This window comes from Megalobrama amblycephala, linkage group LG4 (assembly GCF_018812025.1).
Source record: "Megalobrama amblycephala isolate DHTTF-2021 linkage group LG4, ASM1881202v1, whole genome shotgun sequence".
NCBI lineage: Eukaryota > Metazoa > Chordata > Actinopteri > Cypriniformes > Xenocyprididae > Megalobrama > Megalobrama amblycephala.
This window is the reverse complement of record NC_063047.1, coordinates 40140763-40154320: the sequence shown is the minus strand read 5'-3', so window position 1 is coordinate 40154320 and position 13558 is coordinate 40140763. Positions and strand designations below refer to the sequence as shown.

At 36.5% G+C, this 13558-nt stretch overlaps 2 protein-coding genes and 3 non-coding genes across 7 annotated transcripts in view; 2 read left to right on the top strand and 3 right to left on the bottom strand.

Moving 5' to 3' along the window:
* mamdc2a (MAM domain containing 2a) overlaps positions 1–6835 on the top strand; it is a 31287-nt gene extending 24452 nt beyond the window's left edge. For 2 of the 3 annotated variants that reach the window (XM_048189263.1, XM_048189261.1), the window contains exons 11-14: positions 2405–2560; positions 2656–2909; positions 3111–3195; positions 6274–6835. In XM_048189263.1, the coding sequence (XP_048045220.1) occupies positions 2405–2560; positions 2656–2909; positions 3111–3195; positions 6274–6335 (557 nt within the window). In that variant the 3' untranslated portion in view covers positions 6336–6835. Of the gene's footprint in view, positions 1–2404; positions 2561–2655; positions 2910–3110; positions 3196–6273 lie in introns of those variants that run through there. The other variant, XM_048189264.1, reaches the window with a different exon arrangement.
* A 128-nt stretch (positions 6836–6963) lies between these two features.
* si:ch211-117c19.1 (myogenesis-regulating glycosidase) lies at positions 6964–11036 on the top strand. Its single transcript, XM_048189265.1, is given in 4 exon segments — positions 6964–7477; positions 8381–8803; positions 8888–9783; positions 9786–11036. Coding segments are annotated over 3 exon segments (2052 nt in total). The 5' UTR covers positions 6964–7477; positions 8381–8522; the 3' UTR covers positions 10661–11036.
* A 1130-nt stretch (positions 11037–12166) lies between these two features.
* trnaq-cug lies at positions 12167–12238 on the bottom strand. Its single transcript has one exon. It is a non-coding gene; the product is annotated as a tRNA-Gln (tRNA).
* A 364-nt stretch (positions 12239–12602) lies between these two features.
* Positions 12603–12675, bottom strand: trnaf-gaa. Its single transcript has one exon. It is a non-coding gene; the product is annotated as a tRNA-Phe (tRNA).
* Positions 12676–12894: 219 nt separating this feature from the next.
* trnap-ugg lies at positions 12895–12966 on the bottom strand. Its single transcript has one exon. It is a non-coding gene; the product is annotated as a tRNA-Pro (tRNA).
* Positions 12967–13558: the final 592 nt, after the last annotated feature.

Here is a 13558-nt window from a genome sequence, read left to right as displayed (position 1 = left end):
AAAATGTTGAGAATAAACTCATAAAAATTATGAGAAAACAGACATTAAATTTAAAAAAAAAAGTTGAGATAAAATGTTGAGAATAAAGTAATTAAATTACGAGAAAAAAGTCGTTAAATTATGAGAACAAATTCGTTAAATTACCAGAAAAATGTCGTTAAATTTCGAGAAAAAGTCGAGATAAAATGTTGAGAATAAACTCATAAAAATTATGAGAAAACAGACATTAAATTTAAAGAAAAAAGTCGAGATAAAATGTTGAGAATAAAGTCATTAAATTACGAGAAAAAAGTCGTTAAATTATGAGAACAAATTCATTAAATTACGAGAAAAATTTCGTTAAATTTCGAGAAAAAGTCGAGATAAAATGTTGAGAATAAACTCATTAAATTATGAGAAGACAGGCGTTAAATTTAAAGAAAAAAGTTGAGATAAAATGTTGAGAATAAAGTCATTAAATTACGAGAAAAAAGTCGTTAAATTATGAGAACAAATTCGTTAACTTACGAGAAAAATGCCGTTAAATTTCGAGAAAAAAGTCGAGATAAAATGTTGAGAATAAACTCATAAAAATTATGAGAAAACAGACATTAAATTTAAAGAAAAAAGTTGAGATAAAATGTTGAGAATAAAGTCATTAAATTACGAGAAAAAAGTCGTTAAATTATGAGAACAAATTCGTTAAATTACCAGAAAAATGTCGTTAAATTTCGAGAAAAAGTCGAGATAAAATGTTGAGAATAAACTCATAAAAATTATGAGAAAACAGACATTAAATTTAAAGAAAAAAGTCGAGATAAAATGTTGAGAATAAAGTCATTAAATTACGAGAAAAAAGTCGTTAAATTATGAGAACAAATTCATTAAATTACGAGAAAAATTTCGTTAAATTTCGAGAAAAAGTCGAGATAAAATGTTGAGAATAAACTCATTAAATTATGAGAAGACAGGCGTTAAATTTAAAGAAAAAAGTTGAGATAAAATGTTGAGAATAAAGTCATTAAATTACGAGAAAAAAGTCGTTAAATTATGAGAACAAATTCATTAAATTACGAGAAAAATTTCGTTAAATTTCGAGAAAAAGTCGAGATAAAATGTTGAGAATAAACTCGTTAAATTATGTGAAAACAGACGTTAAATTTAAAGAAAAAAGTTGAGATAAAATGTTGAGAATAAAGTCATTAAATTACGAGAAAAAAGTCATTAAATTATGAGAACAAATTCGTTAAATTACGAGAAAAATGTCGTTACATTTCGAGAAAAAGTCGAGATAAAATGTTGAGAATAAACTCGTTAAATTATGAGAAAACAGACGTTAAATTTAAAGAAAAAAGTTGAGATAAAATGTTGAGAATAAAGTCATTAAATTACGAGAAAAAAGTCATTAAATTATGAGAACAAATTCGTTAAATTACAAATATGTTCTCATAATTTAACGACTTTTTTCTCGTAATTTAATGACTTTATTCTCAACATTTTATCTTGACTTTTTTTCTCGAAATTCAACGACTTTTTTCTCATAATTTAACGAATTTGTTCTCATAATCTAACAGCTTTTTTCTTGTAATTTATTTACTTTATTCTCAACATTTTATCTCGACTTTTTTCTCGAAATTGAACAACTTTAATCTCGAGATGGTTTTATTTTTTTATTATTGCTTGGCCCTAATCCTCTTCCGTATTAAAGTGAAAATAAAAGCAAGTTTAAAATATTAATAAATACTATAATATTATACAAAAAATACTCAAATTTATCACAGAGTCAACGTCACTCTGAGAAACAATTACCATCTGAATAGTGCTAAGGAGTTGTGGTGAAACATCCACTATTATTGGAAAATTTCAATTGATAAATGAATTTATCATGTACTTATTTCCACTCTGTGCTTTTCCATTCATATAAGCTTGAAGGAAAAGTTTTGCTTGGATAGGTATTGTTTTTTCCTTTTATTAATAAAACTGACTTAAGGGTTTGTCTAAACCTGTCCCCATATTTAGAATTGTCCAAACAAGAACATGGTGTTTGACCCAGTTTGAGTTTATGGAAGTGAAACCCATGACTTGTAAAAGTTTTAAGCAGCTGATTTTTCTATTAGAGGGTAAACTCTATCGCTTACAGGTTGCTTGGCAGAAGTTACTTGTCAGTTGTGAGCACATTTTAAACAATGTGGCTTTAGGAAATGGGCAAGGCCCTCGTCTAAGGTTCTTAAATATTCTGTTTATAGGCATATATTCCATGGCAATGGAGAACATCTGTCCTCACAAACATAGACATTAAATGGGCAGTGTCGGCTGCGGTGGACAGAAATAGACAAGCTTTTAACCATTTCACTCACGTATAATGTGGTAATATGGCTAAACTTTACCATTCTAAAACAGGTCACCCTTTTTGTGCTCTGTTTAGGACCCTTAAATCCACCTCCTGGACACTGTAACTTTGAAACTGGGGACTGTGGCTACACTCAGAAAAAGAAAGCTAAGAAAGGACATTGGTTGCGGATCAGGGGACAGACACCCACATCTTACACAGGACCCAAGGGGGACCACACCTTAGGGGTAGGTGAGTCAGATTTATGCTTCAGCATGAAATGCTTTATTAACCCTGTTGATGTCATGAGATGTCACACACTAAGTCTCTCCTGCTCTGACTTCAAGGCTACTTCATGTACATTGAGGCATCTCACATGTTACCCAAGCAGTCAGCCCAACTGATGTCCACTGAGCTGAGGGGTTCAGGCGGTCCTCAGTGTCTGATCTTCTTCTACCACATGTATGGCTCAGGCACTGGAACCCTGAGCGTCCTGCTGCATAAGGGGGACAAGGAGAGATTGCTTTGGACAAGACAAGGAGAACAAAGTGTGTCCTGGATGAAAGCCACAGTGGATTACGAGTGTTACACAAGGCATTGGGTTAGAGACACACTCTTACTCCCTTTCTTGTTGAAAAATGTCTTTGAAAAACATCTTTTATAATGTCCATATCAAAGAAACTATTTGATCACTGAAAAGACGGTACTTGAAGTGCCAGGAAACTGATGGAGTGTCACTTTGAAGGTCATCGTGTTACTTTTTTTGCATGAGAAAAGTCATGTGTCCCCTAATTGTTTGCAGATTGTATTTGAAGCCATCAGAGGATCGTCAGTAAGGAGTGACATTGCAATCGATGATATTGTGTTTAAAAAGGGACCTTGCAAAGGTGAGTCAACAAAACTGTTTAGTACCAAATCGACAATTCAATGGTTTTTTTAAATATATTTTTAAAAGTTTTTAAATATATTTTTCTAAGTAAAAAGTTTTTTAAATGACTGCCATGTCATAAAAAGGTAAAATGATCTGATATTTTAGGAGAGTTATTGAACTTGACAGTCATGAGGGTCTGCAGGGGTCTTCTCTGTGATGTCATTTCCTGTTGTACATTTTTTCTTGGACCACAAGTAATAATAATAATAATATAGTAAAAGATTATGCCAAACTATTTAAAAACATTTAAAATACATTTTTTTTTCTTTATTAAGATATCAGTACAGTTGTATTACCCCCAAAAAAGATTAACATGAAATTTGAAATATTAAAGGCCCACTGAAGTGCCTTGGAATGCGCAGCTTTATTCACTGTGTTGACATAATTTCCAATGAAACAGGAAGACAGGGCGGGTTATATATAAAAGCTGCTCCCCTTTTTTCAAAATAGCCAATAGCGTTCGCCTAGATCACAGCTCGGCCATTGAGCCATTGAGTTTGTAAAACCCAATTTTCCTCATAATCTCTAACTGTTTCTCCTCCAGATCTCCTCCATATTGCTTTAAAATATAGCATTGTTTGTAGAATTCAAATATGTCCGAACGTTTTGTGGTCCGTGTCGACTCGCAGTCGCACTTATGATCTTCTCTGTGCTCTCGTGTCTCTGGACCGGAGCAGACTGTGCTCACGCTGCTGCGCTTCACCTGACACTAACGTGGCTTCATTTGCGTCAATGGAAAGCATATTACACTGTCTGAATCGTTTCCTATCCTCTATATCAGTGGTCGGCAATAGGCGATAATATCTGGCCCGCGCCCGCAGCCAGATTATTTTGATAGCGGCTGGTTCTGAAATAGATCTGTCTGGAGAGCACAGTCCATGATTGCATAGCAACGACAGACGCCACGGGAGCGCAAGCGCTTTGGAAAGGAAAGAGGCGCGGCCACGCTTTCCATTCGTTTTTTTGACGCGACATGTTAACGGCCCCTAATATTATATTCTTTGAAAACAGCGACAACTTCATTGCAGATAAGACACACTGGCTTTGCATTCATTCACAAAACCAGGAAGGATGAATGCATAGTTGTCTTTCCATTCTTCTTTGTATGCCCTATTTTCGCTGTCAACTTTCCTCTTTAGACTCTTTGATACTGCCATTTTCTCTCACCAGCTAGCATAAATGTTAACATCACTCGGCACACAACGTAATAGCGTACCTCCAGCATGCAAACAATTTTAAAAAATGCAGTTTAGTGTGTTAGGATGCCAAGGAATAATTCTGAGTGTAAAAGTAGGCTACGTCAAATAATTATTACAATAATTGAAGATACTTGCCAGGTTATGTGTCACTACTCTGCTTTATTAATTTATCCAGTGTAACACCGCCACACAAATGTGACTTTTTGTTAATGACTTTCCTACTTAAGGGTTTAACACAGAGTAACAGCGCAATACCAGTTACAAAAGACACTGTAACAGTCTTTCACAGGCAGTTCTAGTTGCATTTTTCATCAATTAGCCTAATTTCTTAAATTATCCTTTGACTATGTTCTGGCCCGCCATCTAGTGGCCAAATTTTTTTTTGGCCTGATGCCAAACTTAATTGCCGACCCCTGCTCTATATAGTGCACTATGTGCCATTCACCATATACATACTAATAAATGTGTGAACAAATGACCGATTTCAGCCGCAGCTTCAGTGTCTGTTAATATTATAGTGTAGGAGGGAGGGGGCGGGACTTAAGATTCTAGAGAGCATTCGATTGGACAGAAGATTTGATGAGAAGCTGCCATGGTAATGTCATGAAAATCCGTGATCTATTTTAGCGGAAGTGAGAGACTGTAAGTTTTGAATGCTTAATTGGTCATTGTTTTAGAACACACCAGCTTATTCACAATCTTAAAGGGGCTCTATGTAATAATGACACCCAGTGTTCAAAATAGGTACTGCAGTCCAAATTCAAAATATTGTTTGCCCCGCCCCCTCGTTCAAAGACGCGGGTTGCCAGCAACAATAGGAAGCGCAATTGACAATGAAAGCTGAAGAGACTTAGGCACTGTAAGCTGATGAGTTGATTTATCCGTTTCAATATGCTGTTGTTCATAGAGATATTTAGATGGATGCAGAGACTTTTTAGGTCAGGAAGAATCTGCGATTCTCTGACCCAGTTTGTTTGCTGGTTTTCATGGTTGCAATACGCGCTGTTTTCCGCCAACTGGCAACCTGTGATGTCGAAATACTATTGGATAAACTGACAGCACGAGGTTTCGCACATACCAAAACAAGGACAGACATTCCGACACGGAACGCACATTCAAAGTAGAATATCTGGCTGTAGCATTGTTTTTCAGAGAAACAAGTAGGTGAACTTAGCATGTTTCCGCAAACATATTGGGGTATTTTTATGCTTTATTAAAGTAAAAATCTTACATAGAGCCCCTTTAAGGCTAACATATACTAAAATTTTGATTTCACAGGGACTTTAAAGTCATGGTCATCATAAAAGAGGTTTATTCAAATCATTGTGTGTGAACTGCAGTTTTAGGTGTTTTATATTTATATTTTATTTTTGTATGTTAAACGTTTTATATTTTTGAATAAATTAATAAGATAAAAAATCGGTGTTACATCATTGCCCCACAAGTTTCATGCTCTAAAATTTAATTCATATAAACGGTTACATAAATGTCTTCTTGTGTGCTGATGTATGTGAATTCAAATACATAACCTGAAGGTTGAACAGGAAGTGTCAGTGATTCATGCATCGCCTCATCCTCTGTTTTTGTTTTATTTGATGTATTGCAGTAGGTTGTCTGAGGTCAGTTGACTGCATTGCAGTAACAGCAGGTTGGGGGAGCAGGTGGTTTCTTTAGTGCAGTTCTCAGTGGAGTTTGTCTACAAAGGGATCACATTCTGTTACTGTAGTTATCTGGTTCTGTTTACTGAGGCATTAGTAATTAGTAATGGGACCATGTAAGACTCATATTGTGTTTATACTGTGCCTAACTCTCTCCTTCTGTCTCACTTTCTCTAGATCCTGGAGACAGCATCCCATACTCAGGCTTCTCTGAAAATTTTAATGAAATTGAGTACTAAGTGAGGCCCAGGCTGATATATTTTTGTTTGTGTGTCACATGGGACAGGGAGACTGGGAGCCAGAGAAAAGAACATTTGTTTGTGACAGTCAACAGTGTTCTGCTGATTCTGGCCATGCATGACTACATGGAAAGACACACGTTTCATTGTTCCTTATTATAGGTGGTATGATGTGTCTATAAGTCTTGATATAGCCTGATATTTTTTTGAGCTTTGAGACAGCTTGGGGACTGTCTTATTTTTGTGTATTTTGTTTAGAGAATATCAGAAAATACTTTTTAATTTTTGTAATGTGTTGACATTGCTTAGCGGCATGCTGCTAGGTAGCAATTTTCAGTTTCTGTTTGCTGAGGTGATTGTTTTCTTGTTTGTTTTTACACTGAACAGTGTCCAGAGTAAAAACTTGTTTGGACTAATGACAAAGTTCAGCTCATGGGTTGTATACAGTACATTCTCACTCACAATGTTACATTTATTAAACAACTTTTTAAAAATGAAAATGTCTTTGAATCACAATACTGTAAATTCTCTTGCAATCTCTTATCAAAGCTAGAAATTCAAGAGAAGCCGTCCTCTTTTTATTTTATCAGTTTTGTGACTTTTCCCCCTCTTATTATTCACTGCCATCTAGTGGAATAAGTGTGTTATGGAACATTCAAAACCTGGTTGAAACGTTTTTTTTTTTTTAATTATTGGAAAATACAATTATAAACTCCAAACAATGCTACTGAATATTTTTTTCTGACCTATATACAGAGATTTCGTGTTTGCTTTCAAGTACAGTTTTATGTTCTTATCAAATAAAAGACTTCCACCACACATCTCACAATACTACGTTACCCATGATTCACACAAACCGGTCAAACTTGCTTTTGCTTTCATGAACGTTCAAACAAGAGCATTGTGTAGTGACAGTCCCAATGTCGTTATCAGAGTAAGGTTATTTCTTAAAACACTTTTATTATTTTCTTGAACACTTTAATTTCGTAGTTGTGTGTCAGATTCAGAAGATGTTCGTGAATCCTCAGACGTCAAGGCGAGGACATAGGAACTACAATTGTTTAGTGAAAGTAAAATATTCACATATGCATAGTTTTGTATTGTAGTATTTCCTTCCGCATTATCTCATCTGGACACAAAATGTAAGTAACTGATGAAAATATATTTCTTATTGCATTTAAGGTGCCATAACATAAAAAAAAAAATCTTTGTTCTCTCAATTAATATACTGGAATGAACGTGAAATATTATCATTTGTAAGACACTTAATATCTAGTTAACTAGCATCAATGTTACTGTACTTTAATCTGTCAAGTAAAGTGTCAGAGAGCACTAAGTGTTTCTTTCTGTGATGTGCATGAATATGCTAAACTGCTAAACTAGAACTGCTACAACAGGTTGCTAATTCCCACAGTCACATCCTTTCAATTGTAATTTCTATTGTTTATATTATAGCAGATACTTTTATTCTGTTGCAAATGTCCATCAAATCCATAGAGTGTGCCTGTTACAGGACATCACAACCCTGTATTGGAAACTATGTTCAATACATGCCTAGAGGACTGTTCAGCTGCTGTAGTGTAACAACAACAGCTCAAATCTGCTTTTGTGGCTCACAGATGTTTAGAATTGTGGATTTTTTCCATGCAGTTTATCATGGCTACAAGGGATAGTTCAAAAAATCCCTTCATCATTTACTCATCCTCATGTTGTTCCAAACCTGTATGACTTTTTCCTTCTGAAGAATACAAGCAAAGATATTTTGAATAATGTTGGGAACAAATTTTTTCATTACCATTGACTTCCATGGGACAAAAATATGAGACAATCTTTTTTTATGTTCCACAGAAGAAAGAAAGTTTTTAACGACTTGAGGGATGAGTTAATGATGACAGAATCTTCATTTTTGGTTGAACCATAAAGATGTATGATAAATTGCATTAAAGTTCCTATACTATATCATTTTCAAACATTGTATTTTTTGCATGAAAAAAGTACTGCATATTTTACATATTATTGCTTTTAAATTGTCTCAATATGTCTAGGCATGGCAATTTTCAAGTTGTCCTGGCCGGCTGCTGCTTCAACCACGTGCAGCCCATGTGCAGTACACCTAAAACAGTCTGCGTTCCGCTCATGAGTTAGAAACGTTTTACAGAAGGCTGTGTGCATAAGAGTATTGTGAAGATGTACCAGATTGTATCAGCAACTGTTGGAGATATTGGCATCGGTGCCATGAGCCGTTATTCACCACCTAAGCGGAATAGAATAAGCAGACCAAGCAGCCCGTTGATAACTGCAAGTGCGCTCGGAGTCATACTGGTTCTTGCTGCCATGGTAGCATGGTGCTACTACTACGCTTCTCTTCAAAAGGCCAACCGTCTGACGACTGAACGATTAGACCTTAAGAAAGATGGTTTTGTCATCCGAAACCAAGCTGGAGTTGTCATTTTCAAAATGGCATTCAGGTATTTTTTTGAAATGTTATTGTTTATGCTTGTATTTACATAATTATGATTATGAGTCACAGTCTTTCTCATTGTCCATTTTAGGTCTGGAACCCTTGATCTTGACTCATGTTCAAAAGAGGGACAGATTCTCACCTGTGACAAATCAAATGCGGGGAAAATAAATTTCTTCATAGAAACAGTAAAGCCTAAAGACACAGTCGAGTGCTATCGTGTGCGCTGGGACGAGCTAGAGGAGCATCGGTTGGTGGAGCACGTCATGTCCTGCAGTGGATCACATTGGTACGGTGGTGCGGAGACTTGGTCCCAGCATTGGCCAGTAGTTGTAAAAGGACGTCAAACACCCAAACCTTTCATTACAGGTGATATCCATTCCAATCATCAGGCGTTTGGTGGTATCTTAGAGCGCTACTGGCTTTCTTCCAATGCTACAGCCATAAAAATTAACGATTCTGTTCCTTTTCATCTTGGCTGGGATGAAACAAACAGAACTCTGTGGTTCCAAGCTCGATACAATGACAGCCCTTATAGGCCAGACCCTGGTAATCCCCATCATGTGACACTCAGCTATCGTGTATGTGTTGGTCTTGACATCACCTCTATACACAAGTACATGGTACGCCGATATTTCAACAAGCCCAATAAGGTTCCCTCAGAAGTTGTCTTCAGACAACCGATGTGGTCTACAAGAGCTCTAGAAGAAGTCAACCAAGAAAAAATTTTGAAATATGCATCTGACATACAAAAAAATGGCTTCAACTGCAGTCACCTGGAGCTGTACGATAGATTTACTAGTGGCTATGGGGAGTTTGAGTTAGATCCTATCAAGTTCCCCAATGCTTCAGCCATGTTTCAAAAACTAAGGGAAGATGGCTTCCAGGTAACCCTGTGGACTCATCCATTTGTCAATTATAATTCTGTCAATTTTGGTGTTGGAGTAGAACGAGGACTGTTTGTACGAGTGCCTGATAGCCAGCTTCCCGCTTGGTGCGTTGGTGGAATGGTATAGCTGGAATTTTGGATTTCACAAATCCAGAAGCTCGGGACTGGTATGCCTTGAAACTCCGCACCCTCAAGAACAAGTATGGAGTGGCATCTTTCAAGTTTGATGCAGGAGAAACAAGTTACTTACCCCAGCAGTTCAGTACCTTTGTTCCTTTGCAGGATCCCAATACTTTTACCCGCCGCTACACTGAGATGGCAATACCGTTCAATGACCGTGCAGAGCTGCGGTCGGGCTATCAATCTCAAAACATCTCCTGCTTCTTCAGAATTATTGACCGTGACTCTCTATGGGGATACACCCTAGGCCTCAAATCTATAATCCCAACTGTACTTACTATCAGCATTCTAGGCTACCAGTTTGTTCTGCCAGACATAATAGGTGGAAATGCATATTCAAACCTCACAGGACTTCCAGATCGTGAGCTGTACATCCGTTGGCTAGAGCTCTCAGCTTTCATGCCGGCCATGCAGTTCTCACTTCCACCATGGCACTATGACGATGAGGTGGTGAATATCGCCAAGAAGTTCACAGCTCTCCACAAGTCTCTTGTAGCCCCTCGGGTTCTGGAGCTTGCTGGGGAAGTGCTGTACACCGGGGATCCCATTATTCGCCCTCTTTGGTGGATTGCTACAGATGATGAAGCAGCTTACAAAATTGACTCTCAGTTCCTTATAGGAGATGACCTTCTGGTGGCTCCTGTTCTTGAACCAGGCAAGCAAGAAAGAGATATATACCTTCCTGCAGGCAGATGGAGAAGTTACAAGGGAGAGTATTTTGACAAAGGCCCCATATACCTAACTGATTACCCAGTGGACTTGGATGAGGTTGCTTACTTTGTGTGGTCAGGATAATTGTAATGATAATTGATGGACCCAAACAAAACCCCAAGACTGCTCAATACTGATCTGCCCATACTATAAATTATTCGCACAATCATGTGTCTTTTAAATAAAATGAATATTTTTTATACTAAAAAGATGTTCATTTCATACTCTGTGAACAATGGTAGCTTAGTTAATTTATAAATTAAGGTATATGTTCAAAAAAAAGTTGGTAATGTCATACTTTGTAATAGTGGAGTAGTATTGTGTACCTAGCGTAATAATCTGTTTGGTTGTAAAATGTATTACCTCTATGAAATTTAATCGAATGTAGCTATACATGTGGAATCGTTCACGGATAGCATATGCAGTTGTTCAACTAATAAAGATCTTAATCGCTAGCAAACGATTGGATGCATTTCCAGATTTGCTTTCAATTAACTGTTCACGGCAACTTCATCCAATGCTCTTGATGTTTTTAAAATTCCTGTTACAACTTTGAATGAGAAACTGCTTCAGACAATTCAGTGCATGCAGGAAACAAAACAAATCATTTAGACAATTTTGCCAACTTGTTTGATCAAGTCTTTGAACAGAGTAGACTCAAAAGAGTGATTCATTTATGAATGGGGCATCGCTCATGCCCCCCAAAAAGAGACTTGGAATAAACTACGCATTTCTTTTTTTTTTTGTGATCAAAATGTTTATTAAAATTTAATTTCCAAACCAGGAACATATATCAAAGCTCCCATAAACTATAATAAACTACGCATTTCTTAACATGTATTGCATTGTAATAATACAATGAGAGGAACGTTGCCCAGCGTGATCAAGTAAAAGTACAGTTTTTTTCTTCATTCGAAATGTACTCAAATTAAAGTAAAAGTGCCCACATTTAAATCTACTCTTAAAAGTACAAATTTTCCAAACATTTACTCAAGTAGGCCTATATGTAATGGGGTAAATGTACTTTGTTACCGTACCCACATCTGGTGCAATGCCATGATGTTTCTGTGAGGTCTTGTCATCATTATTATGAATTTTGATCAATATCATTATAATGTACAGTAAAATAACAGTACATTTTCAGTTTGTAAAAAAAAAAAACAGTGAAAGCAACATTGAAAAGCAACAGTGAAAGCAACTTATTTTGTACCTTATTCATGACACTGTAGTGGCACAACATTTTGCATGCAAATATATTGGTCATATTTTTAAGCAACCTTATTACTTGAATGTAAAATGAAAGTAAACTTGTGAACATAAAAGTAAATTGAAAATGTATTGGAATAAATGATAAACCAGGAAAAGCTAAATTCTTTGATTATATGGTAACTGCTTTTTATTATCTTGTAATTTTTTTTGGTAACTTACCTTAATTAACTTAGTGAAGTTTTTCCTCTTTTTTTTTACACTATATCCTAATCATACTGGAGACATAGTATAAAGATAATCAATAAACAAGCACTTGATGGTTGTTGTTGCTAAAAAGTACTACTTGGGTTCTGCTCACACGTGGTTCAAAAGCACCACTGAAGGTCCCACCGAGATTTGAACTCGGATCGCTGGATTCAGAGTCCAGAGTGCTAACCATTACACCATGGAACCTTGTAAGAGATAGAAGTTGCCCAGCAGGCTGAGTAGTCACTCTCCCTTGGAAATAAAGGTGGAGGGTTTATGTAAAGGTGGAACCATTGGAAGGGTTTCTTTTTAATGGTATTTCATCCAAAACCGCTTGCAATTGTTAGAGGGATCCCATGGTAGAGCTTCTTTAGATTTCATCAGCTCAAATATAAGAGGATTCCATCAATTTTTCTTGACACAAGCAAGGATCACTGGTTTTTCAAGTGAGTGTTAATCATTTCTCAATGGACCCTAACCGTGTGCTTTGGTAGGACAGTGTAGCTCTGTGAAACGGACAAGAATTTTGTTTAGAAGAGCTAGTGTTCAAAAGCTCTTGACAGAATTAATATGCCGAAACCCGGGATCGAACCAGGGACCTTTAGATCTTCAGTCTAACGCTCTCCCAACTGAGCTATTTCGGCGTCTGCGACATTTTGATTTACGCTTCCTCGAGAATAATGCTGTGAAAAAAAAAACGCTATAACGAGACTCGAACCTACGACCACTGCATTATTAGCAGCACATCAGTCTAAATGATAAACTAACTGCCTTCTTTTCACTCGGTGTTACGCCGAGTTACTAGAGAATTCTGTGTTGGTTTTAACAATAAAAGTAAAACAACAACACTACACAAAAACAATGGGCTCGTCCGGGATTTGAACCCGGGACCTCTCGCACCCAAAGCGAGAATCATACCCCTAGACCAACGAGCCACGATAGAAAATTGAGCTGCAGCTCTTTAGCTATTTATCTTTTACCTGTACTACTGACAGTAATGCTGTCTGTGAATTATCGTAAATATCGAGTTCCCTAGGTAAAATTGCACATGAACGCCCTCCAGTTTCGAAACTTGAATGAGATGAGCTCGAAATCACGACTTCAGAAGTAGGAATTATCAAAATTCCGCGAGCACGTGAAGGCAGCATTAGTCTTTCCTACATGAGCCTGCATTTTATTTATTCTCCAAAACTGATCTGTGAACATAATTGTTTTAATAGTTCAAACAAGGTCTAAAATTACTTGTATATATAAATATATATATTTGTGTTCCACATGTAAACCGCTTAGATACATTTTACAGAATTATAAATTTTTAGAATATCCTTATCCTCACAAATGTTTTCATATTAAAGTTGTGATCTGTTTACTAACTGGTGTGCAACTGATTGTGAAAGGGTCAGCACATTTCAACTAGTGGCTCAAAGGGGTGTAATTAAACTTAGCTACCAGCAGATGGCACTTCTTCCACACATCAACACACCAAAATCTAAAATAATCATGCAATTGTCCAGCCTCCATACACTT